The sequence below is a fragment of the Poecilia formosa genome, unplaced genomic scaffold (assembly GCF_000485575.1).
Source record: "Poecilia formosa unplaced genomic scaffold, Poecilia_formosa-5.1.2 Scaffold22, whole genome shotgun sequence".
In the NCBI taxonomy this organism is placed as follows: domain Eukaryota; kingdom Metazoa; phylum Chordata; class Actinopteri; order Cyprinodontiformes; family Poeciliidae; genus Poecilia; species Poecilia formosa.
The window spans coordinates 968,614-982,016 of NW_006799961.1; the positions used below are offsets into that span (position 1 = coordinate 968,614).

General features: G+C 40.9%; 1 protein-coding gene across 6 annotated transcripts in view; it reads left to right on the top strand.

The window, feature by feature from the left end:
- Window positions 1-12,333, top strand: part of mllt10 (MLLT10 histone lysine methyltransferase DOT1L cofactor) — a 53,452-nt gene extending 41,119 nt beyond the window's left edge. For 3 of the 6 annotated variants that reach the window (XM_016669365.1, XM_016669362.1, XM_016669363.1), the window contains exons 12-20: window positions 1,634-1,745; window positions 4,293-4,365; window positions 5,371-5,567; window positions 6,859-7,008; window positions 8,138-8,196; window positions 8,281-8,567; window positions 8,755-8,778; window positions 9,711-9,795; window positions 9,882-12,333. In XM_016669365.1, coding sequence (XP_016524851.1) covers window positions 1,634-1,745; window positions 4,293-4,365; window positions 5,371-5,567; window positions 6,859-7,008; window positions 8,138-8,196; window positions 8,281-8,567; window positions 8,755-8,778; window positions 9,711-9,795; window positions 9,882-10,154 — 1,260 coding nt within the window. In that variant the 3' untranslated portion in view covers window positions 10,155-12,333. The remainder of the gene's footprint in view (window positions 1-1,633; window positions 1,746-4,292; window positions 4,366-5,370; window positions 5,568-6,858; window positions 7,009-8,137; window positions 8,197-8,280; window positions 8,568-8,754; window positions 8,779-9,710; window positions 9,796-9,881) is intronic. The other 3 variants (XM_016669366.1, XM_007547872.2, XM_016669364.1) reach the window with 3 other exon arrangements.
- Window positions 12,334-13,403: the final 1,070 nt, after the last annotated feature.

Consider the following 13,403-nt stretch of genomic DNA (forward strand, 5'->3'; position numbering starts at 1 on the left):
GACTGAGACGGTTTGCTGTTTTCGGTGCACTAACAGACTCTTGGCCTTCTGCTATTGGCTATTTGCCTAAGATAGGGGGGGAAAAGGGAGTGTGAGAGAGACTTAAATGAAAAATGAATGCAAATGAAAAATGAATGTTGATGTGAAAGGGGGGAGGATTATGGAAACAAGGGATGGAGGAGGAGGGGTTAGAGAGAAGTGGACAACGGGAACAGCTTTCTTCATAAAAATTAAACTAGACAGATTTTTTATTTTTTTATTTTATTTTTTTAAAACTTGGACATAATAATCCGTTAATTTCACGGCTCATTGAAATTTAAAGACATATTCAGCAACTACCTACCGATTTAGTTTTGTACATCTTCTTAAACACTGCTAATAATTTTGTGCTATATGCAGCGTTCTGTGGTTTTGGTTGTTGTTTGGACACAATAATTTGAAGTAAACACATCTCTCAAAAACAAATAACGCAAATAATATTTATCTTCAGTATTTAACTCATTCGCAGATCCTCACATTGAGTCCTACAGTTCTACATTCTTCAATCGGTTTTCTGCAGCGTCACATGTTTTGCTTCGGTCACAGGGTTTTCCACTGCATTTAACAGTCAGCCATTTTGTTCTGTTGGGTGGAGTGGATTCCCCTCCTGATGCTCCACCTTCCCGCCCCCACCCCACCCATCACACCACAGCCCCTTAGTTGGGAAATGCCTTAATTGGATTAAACTCTATGCATCAGAAACACTTTGTCAGCATGTCAGAGGACTGTCGGGGTGCCGGGGCGCTCGGAGCCCCGCGTAAATACACAATGATACACTTTTGATTTTCACCTAAAAAATGTTTTATTATTTTTTGACTTATCTAGTAATTATAATTAAAAAAAATAAAAAGCTAATTTCAATATATTGTTTCAACAATTATTTCTACAATTATTTTCTCTTTGGGGTTGATTATATTACAAACACACACATGTCTGTGTGTGTGCGTGTTTGTTTCCTTATGAAAATCAGTTGTTGCTTTTTCTGTGTGAAATATATTAAATGTCTATTGTGCCTATTTTTAAATAAATAAATATAATATTATTTAGGTTAATTTTGATGCAAAAAATATTTTTTGCCAGATATTTTTTCGATAAGATTTTTTTTTTAATAGATCACTCAAAAGTGTTTCCACAGCTTTTATTGCAAGCTGCATGTTGGACTCTCTCTCTCACACACACACACACACACACACACACACACACACATGCGTGCACTTCCATACAAACTTGAAGACTTTGTTTTGACTTCCATTTATTTTAGTAACTGCATTTATGCCTAACCCAGAGATTTTCCCTTTTCCTAACCGTGACCAGTCTATTCCTAACCTTAACCAAAGCTTAATTCACATCTTTCCTCTAAATCAAACCTGTAAAGTGTGCAAGAACTGAAAAAACTGGAAAATGTCCTCAGTTCCACAAGTGATCTCCCTTTGTTGGTAAATGTTGTGAAAGTGGTTCTCTGTATGCAGCTTATACAAGTACACACATGCCCATAAAAATCCAAGTTATATGTTTAAGTAAATATAAAAAAATAAAAAAAAACTATTTAAAAAAATGGTTTAATGTCTGCTCTGTGCTGTGTGTCCCGTCCTAGGCTCTGCCGGGCTCCGTCTTCAACCTGGCTCCCCCCCACATGTTCGGCAACAGGCTGAACCCCAACTCCAGCATGGCGGCTCTCATCGCTCAGTCCGAGGCCTCACCAGCAGGTACCCTCATATCTAACGTGGGAGTGTGTGAAGGAAAGACAAGAAGATAATACATAGGTCACGCCCTCTTGATCCCGCTGTGAGGTCAAGGGTCACTGATAGTCTCAAGCTCCTCCTTCCCACCTCCCATGCAGAGTGGGCAGCGCTTCCGCAGATTTCTTGGATTTTTTTTTTTTTAAATGCGTAAGAGGGAGTAGAGGGTCTCTGTGACATAACGACTCCCCCCCACCCCACCAACTACATGATAAAAAAGTTTAGCAAAGAGCGAGTAAGAAGTGGTTTTAGCAGGCAGGAGTAGCCGCTTCCTGACGTGAGACATCTGGTTGGCCAGAGAGTAGAGACGCAGGACAGGAGAGAGGAAGAGGGAATGAAGAGTGAAGAGGAGGAAGTGGTTCCTGCTGCCAGTCATCAGAGCCAGATCCACTCTGACCCGCAGGTCAGCTCACTAATCAGGCTGAATGTCAGGGGATACAGGCCTTTCTTTCTCTCTCTGTGTGTGTGTGTGCGCCCGTGTGTGTGAGTGTGTGTGTCTCTTACTCAGAGACTGTGCAGGTTTCAAGGATTCAGCCTTATTTCACTTCTTCACTGAACGTTAAGATGTAATTTAAATAGATCTAAAAATGCTACGAAACTATAAGACATCAAGAAAAAACATGAATAATTTCCAACTTTATAACTATGGAGACATAAACGCAAAAGCAGACGAGCTTTTACTTTTAAAACATCCTTGTCGTCTTATTTGCTTAAAAACTAAAACATTAATGGGATATTAATTCTTATTGCTTGATTGATCCATGAACCTTTTCACTCCAGATACAACGAGCATTAAACCACATCTCTTCTTTCCTCTGCAGTCATTGGAAGAATGTTTTCTTCTTTTGTTCTGCATTTCAAATTTTATCAATGTGCAGGAGTCATCTAAGAGGTCATGCAAGGTGTGTGTGTGTGTGTGTGTGTGTGTGTTTGCATGCGTGTATGTAGCCTGTTTACTTTGGCACCCGTCTGGCGTGAGCTGCCAGGACAGAAAGGGTTACGGCGGAAACGGCACTCGGGAGGAAGAAAAAAAAAAAATGGTGACCTGGTGGGGGGAGGAGGAAGGAGAGAGAAGAAAAAAGCTGGGGTTTGACTTTCTTAAGTAGAGGGGAGTTTGCGCGAGTGTATAAATGCAAAAGTGTGTGCGCATGTGTGATTCATTACTCTGACTGAGGAAAATGAAAAGAAGCGTCTGGCCAGGGGCCCAGAGGGAGGAGAGGTAGAGTGAGAAAGAGAGAGAGTGAATGAAAACTCATGTCTTGGAGAGATGGAAAGTTAAGGAGATGCTTGTAATCTTGACAGAAGAGCAAAGGGTCAGATCAGAAAATATAGTTTGTTTTTTCTAATTATCTAAAAATAAAACGTAAAGCAAATGATTTCAGTTTTAGTGTAAACAGAAGTTAGATGATCTTTGTGGTCTAATTGAAGCACCGTGTGGTGGAAATGATCAGGATCCAGATCATTTCTGCTCTTAAAAATTAAAGACCCAGCATTCACTCTGGATCACAATAATGCACATTTTGTGCCTTTTTTATTTTTTACTTTTAGGTTTCAGAGGTAAATGAAATCTGTGTTGTCTTTTCTAAACCCAACTTGGGGTCAAAAATTGATGTGTCCAAAATATCCATGTTATAAATGTAGGCGCTGCTATAGAAGCAGTAAGAATATATTGTCTTGAACTTAGTAGAAATGCTTGTATAATCAACTTTTATTTGTCTTTTCCATTGATGTTCGTTAGAAGCTTGAAAATGATCGATGCGATTATTTTTATCCTGCAGTTCGAGGACATTTTCACAAAAATAAACACAAAGTACATCAAAAATACCAATCAGATTCTATTTAAAGCATAAAAAGTTGCAGCTATTGAAACTCCCCAAAAACAACCCTGTATTTTGGTTGTTATTGGTTGTAAATTTGTGCTAAATTTTTTTTTGCATTATAGATTTTGGTACATAAACCGAAGCAAAGTTATCGTAATAAACTCCGAGTAAAATTAAAGTAATTTCCAGAATATTGTATCATTTTGCAATTTCGATTTTGATAAAGCAACACTTCTTTCTTTTCTGCTGTGCTCAGCAACAAGTGGGGGAGGGGCAGCACCATATTGCAGACTCCCCATAGAATCTCATTTAAATGATTTTAAGCTGTGGAAACGGCTTGTTGGAAAATTTTTAGCAGTTTTCGAACCATCACCTCTTCTAACCAATAAAATATGGTTGATGTATGTTTAAATATCCTGCAGCTCAATGTTTATTTCTGTGCTTTAATAATGAATCAGATTATTATATTTCAATCAAACAAGGTGTAAAATGATTTTTTTTCCTCTCAGAAACAAGAGCTGCAAGTTTGTTTAAAATGCGGAAAGCAGGAGGGCAGAAGACAACCGTTTCACCGTCCTTTGTAAACATTTTTTTGGTGAACAAACTGCCTCCAACTTAACATCCGTGTGTTCTTAGAAGTCTGATTGATTTTCTGTGTGTGTGTGTGTGTGCCTGTGTGTGTGTGCGCACGCAGATCAGGAGGTGGGAGACGGCAGCAGCGGATCTCAGGGCTTCTCCATAAGAGCTTCTCCTAAGACCACCCCGCGGTGAGTGCACACACACACACACACACACACGCATCCTCACAACATCCCTCTCCATTTACTCACTGCCCCCCCATACTTCACCCCCTCCCCCACACACACCCCTCCTCACTCTTTTTCTTCTTGCTTTTCCCTTCGCCGGCCCCTCGTCTCCTCTTCTCTCTCTTCCTCTCGGTCCGCTCTTCCACACATTCCCTCTTTCGCTTTTAGCCCTGCAGGCAGTTCTCGCTCTCTTAGCCAACGATAACTTGTTCTAAAGGAGGTAGCCGTCCTTCAGGTTCACTTAGATATTTTGTTTTTTTTTCCTCGGTTTTAAATCAGCCATGGACGGACAGTCGGAGGATTTAATGTATCTTCTCCTTTTGGGAATACTTTCGTGGATCTTTCGGGATGGGGATATTGATCCCAGAGATGCATTTCTGCTTGTTTCTTCCACTTTGTGGGATGGCTGAGGCATCTGATGAGGTTGGTAACACTTGGATGAGTAACGCTGCACTTAAAGTCAGCAGTGTTGTAAAATGCTGTGGTGGTACCGCAACCTAGATTAATTTGCGCAGTGTTCTTGACTTGAGAAATGCATTTTCTTTCTCTCTCTCTCTCTTTTTTTTTTTTTTCTTCTCCTCTCCCCCTTAGCGCTGGGTTTAACCTTTTAAAAGCAAAGTGCAAAACTCTTGCTACATCTCCTCTCCTCTCCTGCTGTCCCTCGTTTCCCCTCTTTCACACTCAACAGATTGTCTCAACAAACAAGATTTATCGCACGGAGACGTCGCGCTGCGTCCTCCCTCTCTTTCCCCCCAGCTCTCGCGCGCAGACGGAGAGCCTGGCCCCTTTTCATTAGAGGCCACTGTAACAACAAATTGATGTAGTTTTATAGCCAGCAGTGTCTATGTTTGTCTGACATTTATGTTGGGTCGTTAATCTCCCTATTGACCTCTCCATCTCTCCTTTTTCCTTTCCGCGCTCCCTCTTTTTTTTCTCCACCCCACCCTGCCACCCCGCTCCTTTCAGCTCTCCCATTGGCGGCCTGCAGATCCGCTATGACTCCTCGGGGTCGTTGCCTGGGCCAGGGCTGGGGTTGCTAGGGGCCGGTGGCGTTGGCGGCGGGGAGACGCTGCCCCCGGTGGCCACCAGCATTGAGCAGCTCCTGGAGAGGCAGTGGAACGAAGGGCAGAGCTTCCTGCTGCAGCAGGGAGCGCAAGGAGACGGTGAGTGGAGGCAAAACATCTTCCTCCTTCGCTTCTCCTACAGCTGAGGAGAAAATGGAAAAGTGAAGCGACAGCAAAACCTGCTTGTTAGAAAATCTGTCCTTCAGCAGAGGCCGTCAATTTAAAACGACCTTCTCCTCGCCCTGTCTCGTCGTCCTTGAGTCTAAATGTGCGTCAGGGTAACTTTGACTCGTTTTGACCTTTGACCTTCTTGTAGAAAAGTATAAATCACTGGATACTTGAGCATGGCCGACTGCTGGTCTTTCAGATTTTTCTTCAGTCCAACCACACGTACTGTATTCACAGCGTGGCTGTGCATCCTTAAGTTTTAAATTTATGCATCGAAAATAAATTAGATGCAAAATTTAAGACTTTGAAAGTCCTAGATTTATGCATCCAAATTTAAAGCCTTAAAATGTCTTAAATTCTTTAAACAAATTTACAGTGGCCTTAAGTTCGTTAATCACAGGTCTTAAATTTTGTCGTCTCATGGCTATTTATTATACATTCTATGTAGTTTTTTTTTCTGTAGAGCAAAGTCTGAGTCATGACGCTACTGCTAGCTAGCTGCTAATATATATTTCCTAGCTAGCCATGTGGCATCTTTGCATTTTTTTTTGCGAGCAAATTTATTTCTAGTTTGCCAGATGATGTTTGTGTTTGCCACTGGCTCACTTCTGTTGCCATCCCATACTTGACCAGATGCATCATTCTGTCCAAAAAAAAAAAAACTTTTAAGCTTGGCCCTGTGGCGGTTAAAGCTGTAAAGAGCAACAAAAGCCACTGCTAAACAGACTTCAAAAATTTCACAATACGTGCTATTTTTGATTCTTCTTAAAATCAAGAAAATTATGGATAACTCTGACGATCGTCTTCATGACACTGTCTTGGGAAAACGGAGTGTCTTCAATCAGAGGCGTCTTCAAATTCACTGTAATACAGACCGCTACAGGAGGTTGCAGCAATCACAACCTACAACGACTCTTTGAATTAGTATGAGTTATTTTAATTTCCCTTTGAGATCAATAAAGTATTTTTGACATTTGAATTTCTAATACCCTGATATTATCGCTGATATTTATAGATTTTTTTTTTTTTTTTTTATGGTCTTAGATTTCAATCAAGGTGGCGTTAGAAAGATCTTACAAGTCTTAAATTTGACTCGCTGAAACCTGCAGATACCCTGATGTACAATCTCTACCATTAACCCACCTGTGTTTAATTTTTTATGTTTCACTTTAGCACCATAGATGCCATAACACAATGTCTTCCCTCCTCTTCCTCCTATCAGTGGTGGCCATGTTGAAGTCTCTCCACCAGCTGCAGGAGGAGAACAGGAGACTGGAGGAGCAAATTAAAACCCTGACCATGAAGAAAGAGAGACTCCAGCTTCTCAGCGCACAGTTATCAGTGCCTTTCACCCCGAGCACTGTTTCTTCGGGTAAACACACACACACACACACACACACACACGGTTTTGTTAGAGCAGCTTTTGGGAGATATGTCTTTACAAGAGATGAAAGAAATGTAAAGAGAGAGTCTTGGAGAGTTTTTAACACAGAGAGATTTGCTTTCTACACCAGTTTAGACTTACAGTGCCTTACAAAAGTTTTCATACCGTTGTAACTCTTCATATTTAATACTTTCATGTACAGAGTTCCTGAACTGTGTGGAAAAGAATTAAACTTAATTTTACCCCCTATCCTATTTTTCAGCTCATCAGGACAATAAAAGGGAAATTTAACATGAAGAATGTATAAAGCTGATAAATGTGAAGCGGAAGAAAAATTCTGGGCCTTTTTTTTAAATCACTATTTACATCTGACATACCCAAGTAAAACCCATTTCAACTGGTTTCAGATTTTATTTGGGATAGTCTGTCAGCACATCTATTATTGATCATACACTCCATAAACCAGCTTTTCATGCTGTGTAAGAGTGCCATTGTTGGAAAAGAATGCATCTTTCAATTTTGTCACAATGTAGGAGACAGCAAAGTTCTGATTGGAGTAGAGTTTAGATTGGCTCCACCAGCTCCACTTCTTTGGACCGCAGATCCCAGACGTCTTGCACTTGACTCACCCCGCGTTTACAACAAGCTACGAAATGGACCCGGGAGATGTTAGACAAAAACTCAAGACAGAATAAAGTTGCGCTGCTTACTCGGATTATGGCCTAAAAGCGAAAGCAGTAAAATTTAAATTTAAATAATGTCGAGTTTGACTTGTTGGATTGGATTTTTGTTAGAAAGCTGAGGAGAGTTGATGTGAAGACAGTGGCGCTACAGTGGAGTGATTTAGATCAAATGATTCTGTTCTGTTAGAATAGCCTAGTTAAAGTAAACGTCTAAATCCAACTGAGGATCCGTGACTTAAAAAAAAAATCTTTGACAGATGTTCTCCTTTCAGTCTAGACTCATCTGTAGATGTTTTCAATAAATAATTGCTCACTGCTTTGTTTTGGTCTAAGTCTCAATAAAATACGTCAAAGTTTGCTGCTTTAATGTTGTAAAAGTGGGGATCAGTACTTTAGTGCGGCTAACCAAGCTAACACTGTGATTGTTTGTGTAGGTGACATGAAGGGGTCCCACCTCGGAGCCACAGACTCTTCTTTACCAATGACAGCTCAGGTAAGGAGAGGAACGCGGACACAGCACGGCACCGCCGCGCCATTAAACACCCGATGACGCCGTGTGTGTGTGTCTGGCTCAAAGGACACCGCGTCGTGTGGCGGTCACAGCAGCAGCGGCTCCACCTCCTCGCTCTCCGCCTCGCCCTCCGTCTCCCAGAGCCCGCCTCAGCCGGCGCTGAACGGCATGGCCGCCACGGCCGCGCTGGGCGGCGTCGCCGGGCTGATGGGAGCTCTGGGCGCGGGAAACGCGTTGGGCATCGGCGGGATCGTCGGAGCGCTGAACGGTGTGATCCAGGCGCCGGCGGCGGGCCCCAGCAGCCCCCACACTACAGGAACAACGGCAGGCGTCTCGCTCCCCGTCAACAGCAGGTATCCGACTTCCTGTTCTACAATGATCTCACCTGTGAAGACATGAAGTCATACACAAAACAAATGTTTGTTTCTCTGAAAACGTTCAACAAGCGAGGAAGCTGTTTGTGTCTTCGGGGTAAATTATTGGGTGAGAAGTTCACAGCTTCCTCTTTTTCTTCCCTTTTGCCTTCATGCTGGATTGAAGCAGCTCAACAGGTAGTAAGAGCAGGTGAGACAGGAACCTGCACAGCTGCATCTCAATGTGGTAGAATGTTATCAAGCAGCTCATTTATTTCACTTATTAACTTGAAAACATGAGCTCGTGTTTTATCGATTCATTACACATGGAACTTGGCTTTCAGATATTAAAACTATATATGTTTAACAAACAATATGAACACAATAAAAAAAAAAAAAGAAATCTTGCCAGCTGAAATGTCCATGAAATGTACAATATGTGCACTTGATCAGGGCTCATTTCCAACATTTACTTTGCAGTCCTGTCAGTCCTGCAGTTATTTCTGTATTATTGTGCGCCTGATCCGCTACACGTTTTCCTTCCACTTAATTTTCCACTAAAAGGCTTAGACACGCCACGCTGTGAGCAACAACCAGATTCTTGTTTTCACTAGTTATAAGTCAGAATCATCCTAATTATCTGAAACAGGTGTGTCAAACATCAAGATCACACATGTCCTCAGAGATAAACATCATTATCATCATCATATTGAACGTCCTCTCACACTGATGTAGTTTGGCAGTATAAGATAGAACCGCTTTAATTTGATTTGTAAAATAATACTTAACCACAGATCTGTTATATTGACGGTTGTTTTTATGAAAATCTGTGGTGGCCAGATTTAGCCCCCAGGCCTCGATTTTCACACATCTGATATAAAAGGAATATTTATTTGAAAGCAATCTAAAAATGAGGTGTTTTTTTTTTTGTTTTTTTTACACCTTTTTAAACCGAGTAAGTGAAATAAATAAGCTTGTGATGATGTTCTCATTTATTGAGATGCACCTGTACAGGAGCAGAGTCGTCATTTTTGTTGCGTCCTGTGTTGTTGGTTTGTAGCAATAGAAACAGTTTAGTGTGCGTGCGTGTTGCGTCAGCAGCTTCACGTTTCTCTCCTGACGTTGTTGCCTTTGGCCCCGCAGCGCCGCCCGGCTCGGCCTGCTGTCCGAACAGCAGCGTCTCCTCCAGCATCAGCTCCAGCAGCTGCTGTCCTCCCAGTCGTCAGCGGTACGTCACTCCCTCGGGAACCATTTCTCCCGACCGGGTTCGTGGCGTAAATGTCTTTAACTTTAACCTTCCGCTCTTCGACTCAGGACCAGCAGCAGCAGGCGCTGCTCCTGCAGCTGATCCAGCAGCAGCATCAGGACCTGCAGCAGCTGCAGTCCCTCTCCTCCACGGCCCAGATGCCCTCCATGCCGCTGTCTGGCGCTCAGCTGCCCATCGCCAACCTGCAGAGCCAGGGCGCCATCGCCGCCAACCCCTTTCTCGCGCTGCAGCACACACACACCGACACACACGGCTCGGGGCCGGGAAAGCCCCGGGTCGCAGAAAAAGCCGCGGGCATCACCGGCCAAGAGAAGACATGACACTTTTTTTTTGTTTGTTTGTTTTTGATTGATTTTACTTCATTTTTTAATTATTACTCTCTTTATTAAATATGCACAGTTGTAAGATAAACTTTTTGGTCAGAGTCCATCAGCTGGACAGAAGAGCAAACGTTGAAGTGTTACCATTTGTTTCATGGAGTTCCTTCCCTCACTCAAACTGGGCCGGCTCACTTCGGTTCTGCAGCTTTTTCTGGTTTAAAACTTGACCCTGGATTCTGTTTATGTGTGTGTATGTGTGTGCTTGCGCTATTTATTTCCGTCTAACTTATAGTTGTGTTCTTTTTAACTGTTTCTTTGTTCTTAATGTCTTTAGTTGGGTTTTAATTTAATATTCCTAGTCGCTTGTCTATGAGTTAGTTTGACCATGTAGCATCCATGTTTTTCTTTTTCCTCATGTTTTGTTTGGCTTGAATCGTCTAAAAGGTCAGTTTCCAAGAAAGTTTAAAGCTAATTGTTTCTGTCATAATTCGGACTCTTGTTTCCTCTCCTCTCGGCTTCTTCTCTTCGTTTCTGTCACGATGTTTCACTCTCAGGGGCCTCCACTAACCAGAGCTGTTAGCTCAACAGCCGAGCTGGCGCACAGAAAACCTACAAACCTAAAAATCACATAAAAGAAAAAAAAAAAAAAAAAGAAAGAAAAAAACGGAAACAAGCAGCAATACATGAATGAGTATAAAAGTACACTTCCCTGGAATAGCACTGAACAGTAGCAGATGTATGTTTGACATCTGTCTCGCAGCAGTCCCGAGGGGAATATCGGGTCAGCGTTGTGAAAGGAAAAAAAAAAAAAAAATTGCCCCACATGTTTCTGGCTGCTGCTTCTCTCCCAATGTCTCTTTCACTCTGCGCGCTGCAGATCCGTTAATGTCAGCGAGCCAAGCGTCACACTGTCACCGCAGTAGCCTTGCCGTCGACTGTCTCTTTGCCGGGCCAGATACGGGGGGGCTCAGTCATGGATGTGAGACACTCACAGGACGGGGGTTAAAAAGAAAACTCAAGATTTAAAGGCAGCTTGTTTCGAGATGCTGTAATCCACGTAGCTTGGAGTCCAAAACAAAGAGGTCACACACTTGTCAGCAAACAAAGCCTCTTTCCTCCCCCCGTCTTCCTGATTGAGCCCCCTGCTTGCACCTACCTCTTCGAGCAGGACCTAAAAGGCAGACCGCGGCGGTCGCTTAAAAAAAAAAAAAAAAAAAAAAAAAAACAACACAACAGTCAGGACTGGCCGATCAGGCTCCAAACACAAGTGCCTGAGGCCAAATAGGTGGGGAGGGGGTGAGATTTTTGTGTTTCTTTTTACATTGCTTTTTTTTTTTTTTTACAGTGCTCCTGGTGATTATGCTGCACCTAATTTAATAGAAACACTTTCCAACTCTTAAAACGAGGAAAATTTATTCAGCTGCATTCTTTAATATTCAAAAGAGAAAAAAAAATACAACTTTTATGTTGTTTTTTTATTTATCTGGAGTGTTTGTGTACTGTGTGTAAATTTATATATTTTAAAAGAAAAAATCTCACTGATTTTCCTTTTTTTTTGCGATTTAACATAATTTTGTACTACTGTATACAGGTTTTGTTTTTGTTTTTGACCTCCAACACAGTCTGATTTTGCTGTAAACTCCCTCTGATGACGTCTGCTCTGTGTCACGTGTTTGAAAAGCTAGAAGCTATTTAATAGTTGGTTTATTTGTGGGGAGCGGGGGAAAGGGGTGTACATAGCTGCTCGTAGGGGCGGAGGAAGTGTGTTCGGTGGCACAGTCTTTACCTCGTTAAGTGTACATAAACCTTTCTCATTGGCCGTTTGGTGTACATAAGTGATTGTGATTGGCCGTGACGCCAATGAAGCCTCAAGTTTGTGCGTGAGAGTGTCTTTTTAGGACCAGAAAAAAATAAGATTAACAGTGACTGGACACACAAAAGTATTAATTTATTTTTATATGTGCAGGGACATTGTGGTTCTTTTGTTTTTAAGGTTTGCACCGTTTTCTCAAATTTTATTTTATTTTATTTTTATTTTTTACTTGGGCACTATGATTTCATTTGTCCACACAAATGTGTTTCAATCAGTTTTGTAAAAGTGGGAAAATAATTAAGGTGGTGTGAGGAGTGGGGTCTCATATTGTATTTCAAAATGCAAAAAAAATAAACTCTGGATTAAGAAAATCTTTTTGTTTTTAGTCTTGTGTATGATAGAATTGATGCTAAAAATGTTCAGGCAATTTTTGAAATTGTAATTTTTTTTTTCAATTTTCTGAATTATGTTTTACAGTGTACGTTGATGGGGTTTTATGTTTTTAAATAGAAAGCATAGACATTTAAAAAATTGAATCCATTTCATATCAAGTTATTAAACTATTTTCTTTTTTTTCTCTGATCATAAGAGGTGATATTTAAATAAAATTGCAAATAAATAAATAAAATGTATAATGTTTAATAAATGAAATTTGTGACCTAACCTGTAAGGCTTTATTTAATTCTTTATATAGAAATATGGCTTGCCTCTTTGAGTTATAGCCTTGCACAAAAATGGTTATAAAGGCTTATATTTTCATTTTTCTTAAAAATCATAATGAATCTTTACCTTTAAAACGTGTGTTTCTGTTCCTAATAAACACACACCCTTGTTGAAATTGATGGGTTCCTGCTGCTGGATACTGAAGGGGGTCGTTGAGTGAGGAGTGGGATCTGGTTTTGTCTACAACTGCTGAAAACCAAACTGCAGAAAAACCTCTGGATTAATAAAAAAATATCAGTTCTCTGCTGTGTGTGTGTGTGTGTGTGTGTGTATACACCACAGGTGGTAAATATTTAATTATTTAATGATGCGTAATATTTGATTTTTTTTCCTACTGTTTTTGCTTTGTTTCCGTACTCTTAGGGGTTTTTTTTGGTAAAATTTAAAAAAAAAATTCTAATTGCTTACTTGCAGCTAATTGTTGCTGAAGTTAGACACATCCTTAACTTTTTTTGTTTTGAATTTAAATTTTCACTTTTGACTATTTGACTTTTTGGCTCAGCTTGTTAGCAAATTTTTAAATGTATTTTATTTATTGCTCTACATAATCATATAATTATTTTTATATAACATCCTATATATTTGGCGGAGAACGGAGCAGCAACATGGTTTTGTTTTGTAGTGGGAGAAAAGCAGAAACCATCAAGATGGGACTCTTAAACAATAAAAGGTGTGCTTTCAGTCCTAATAAGTGCACACATACTGAAACTGAT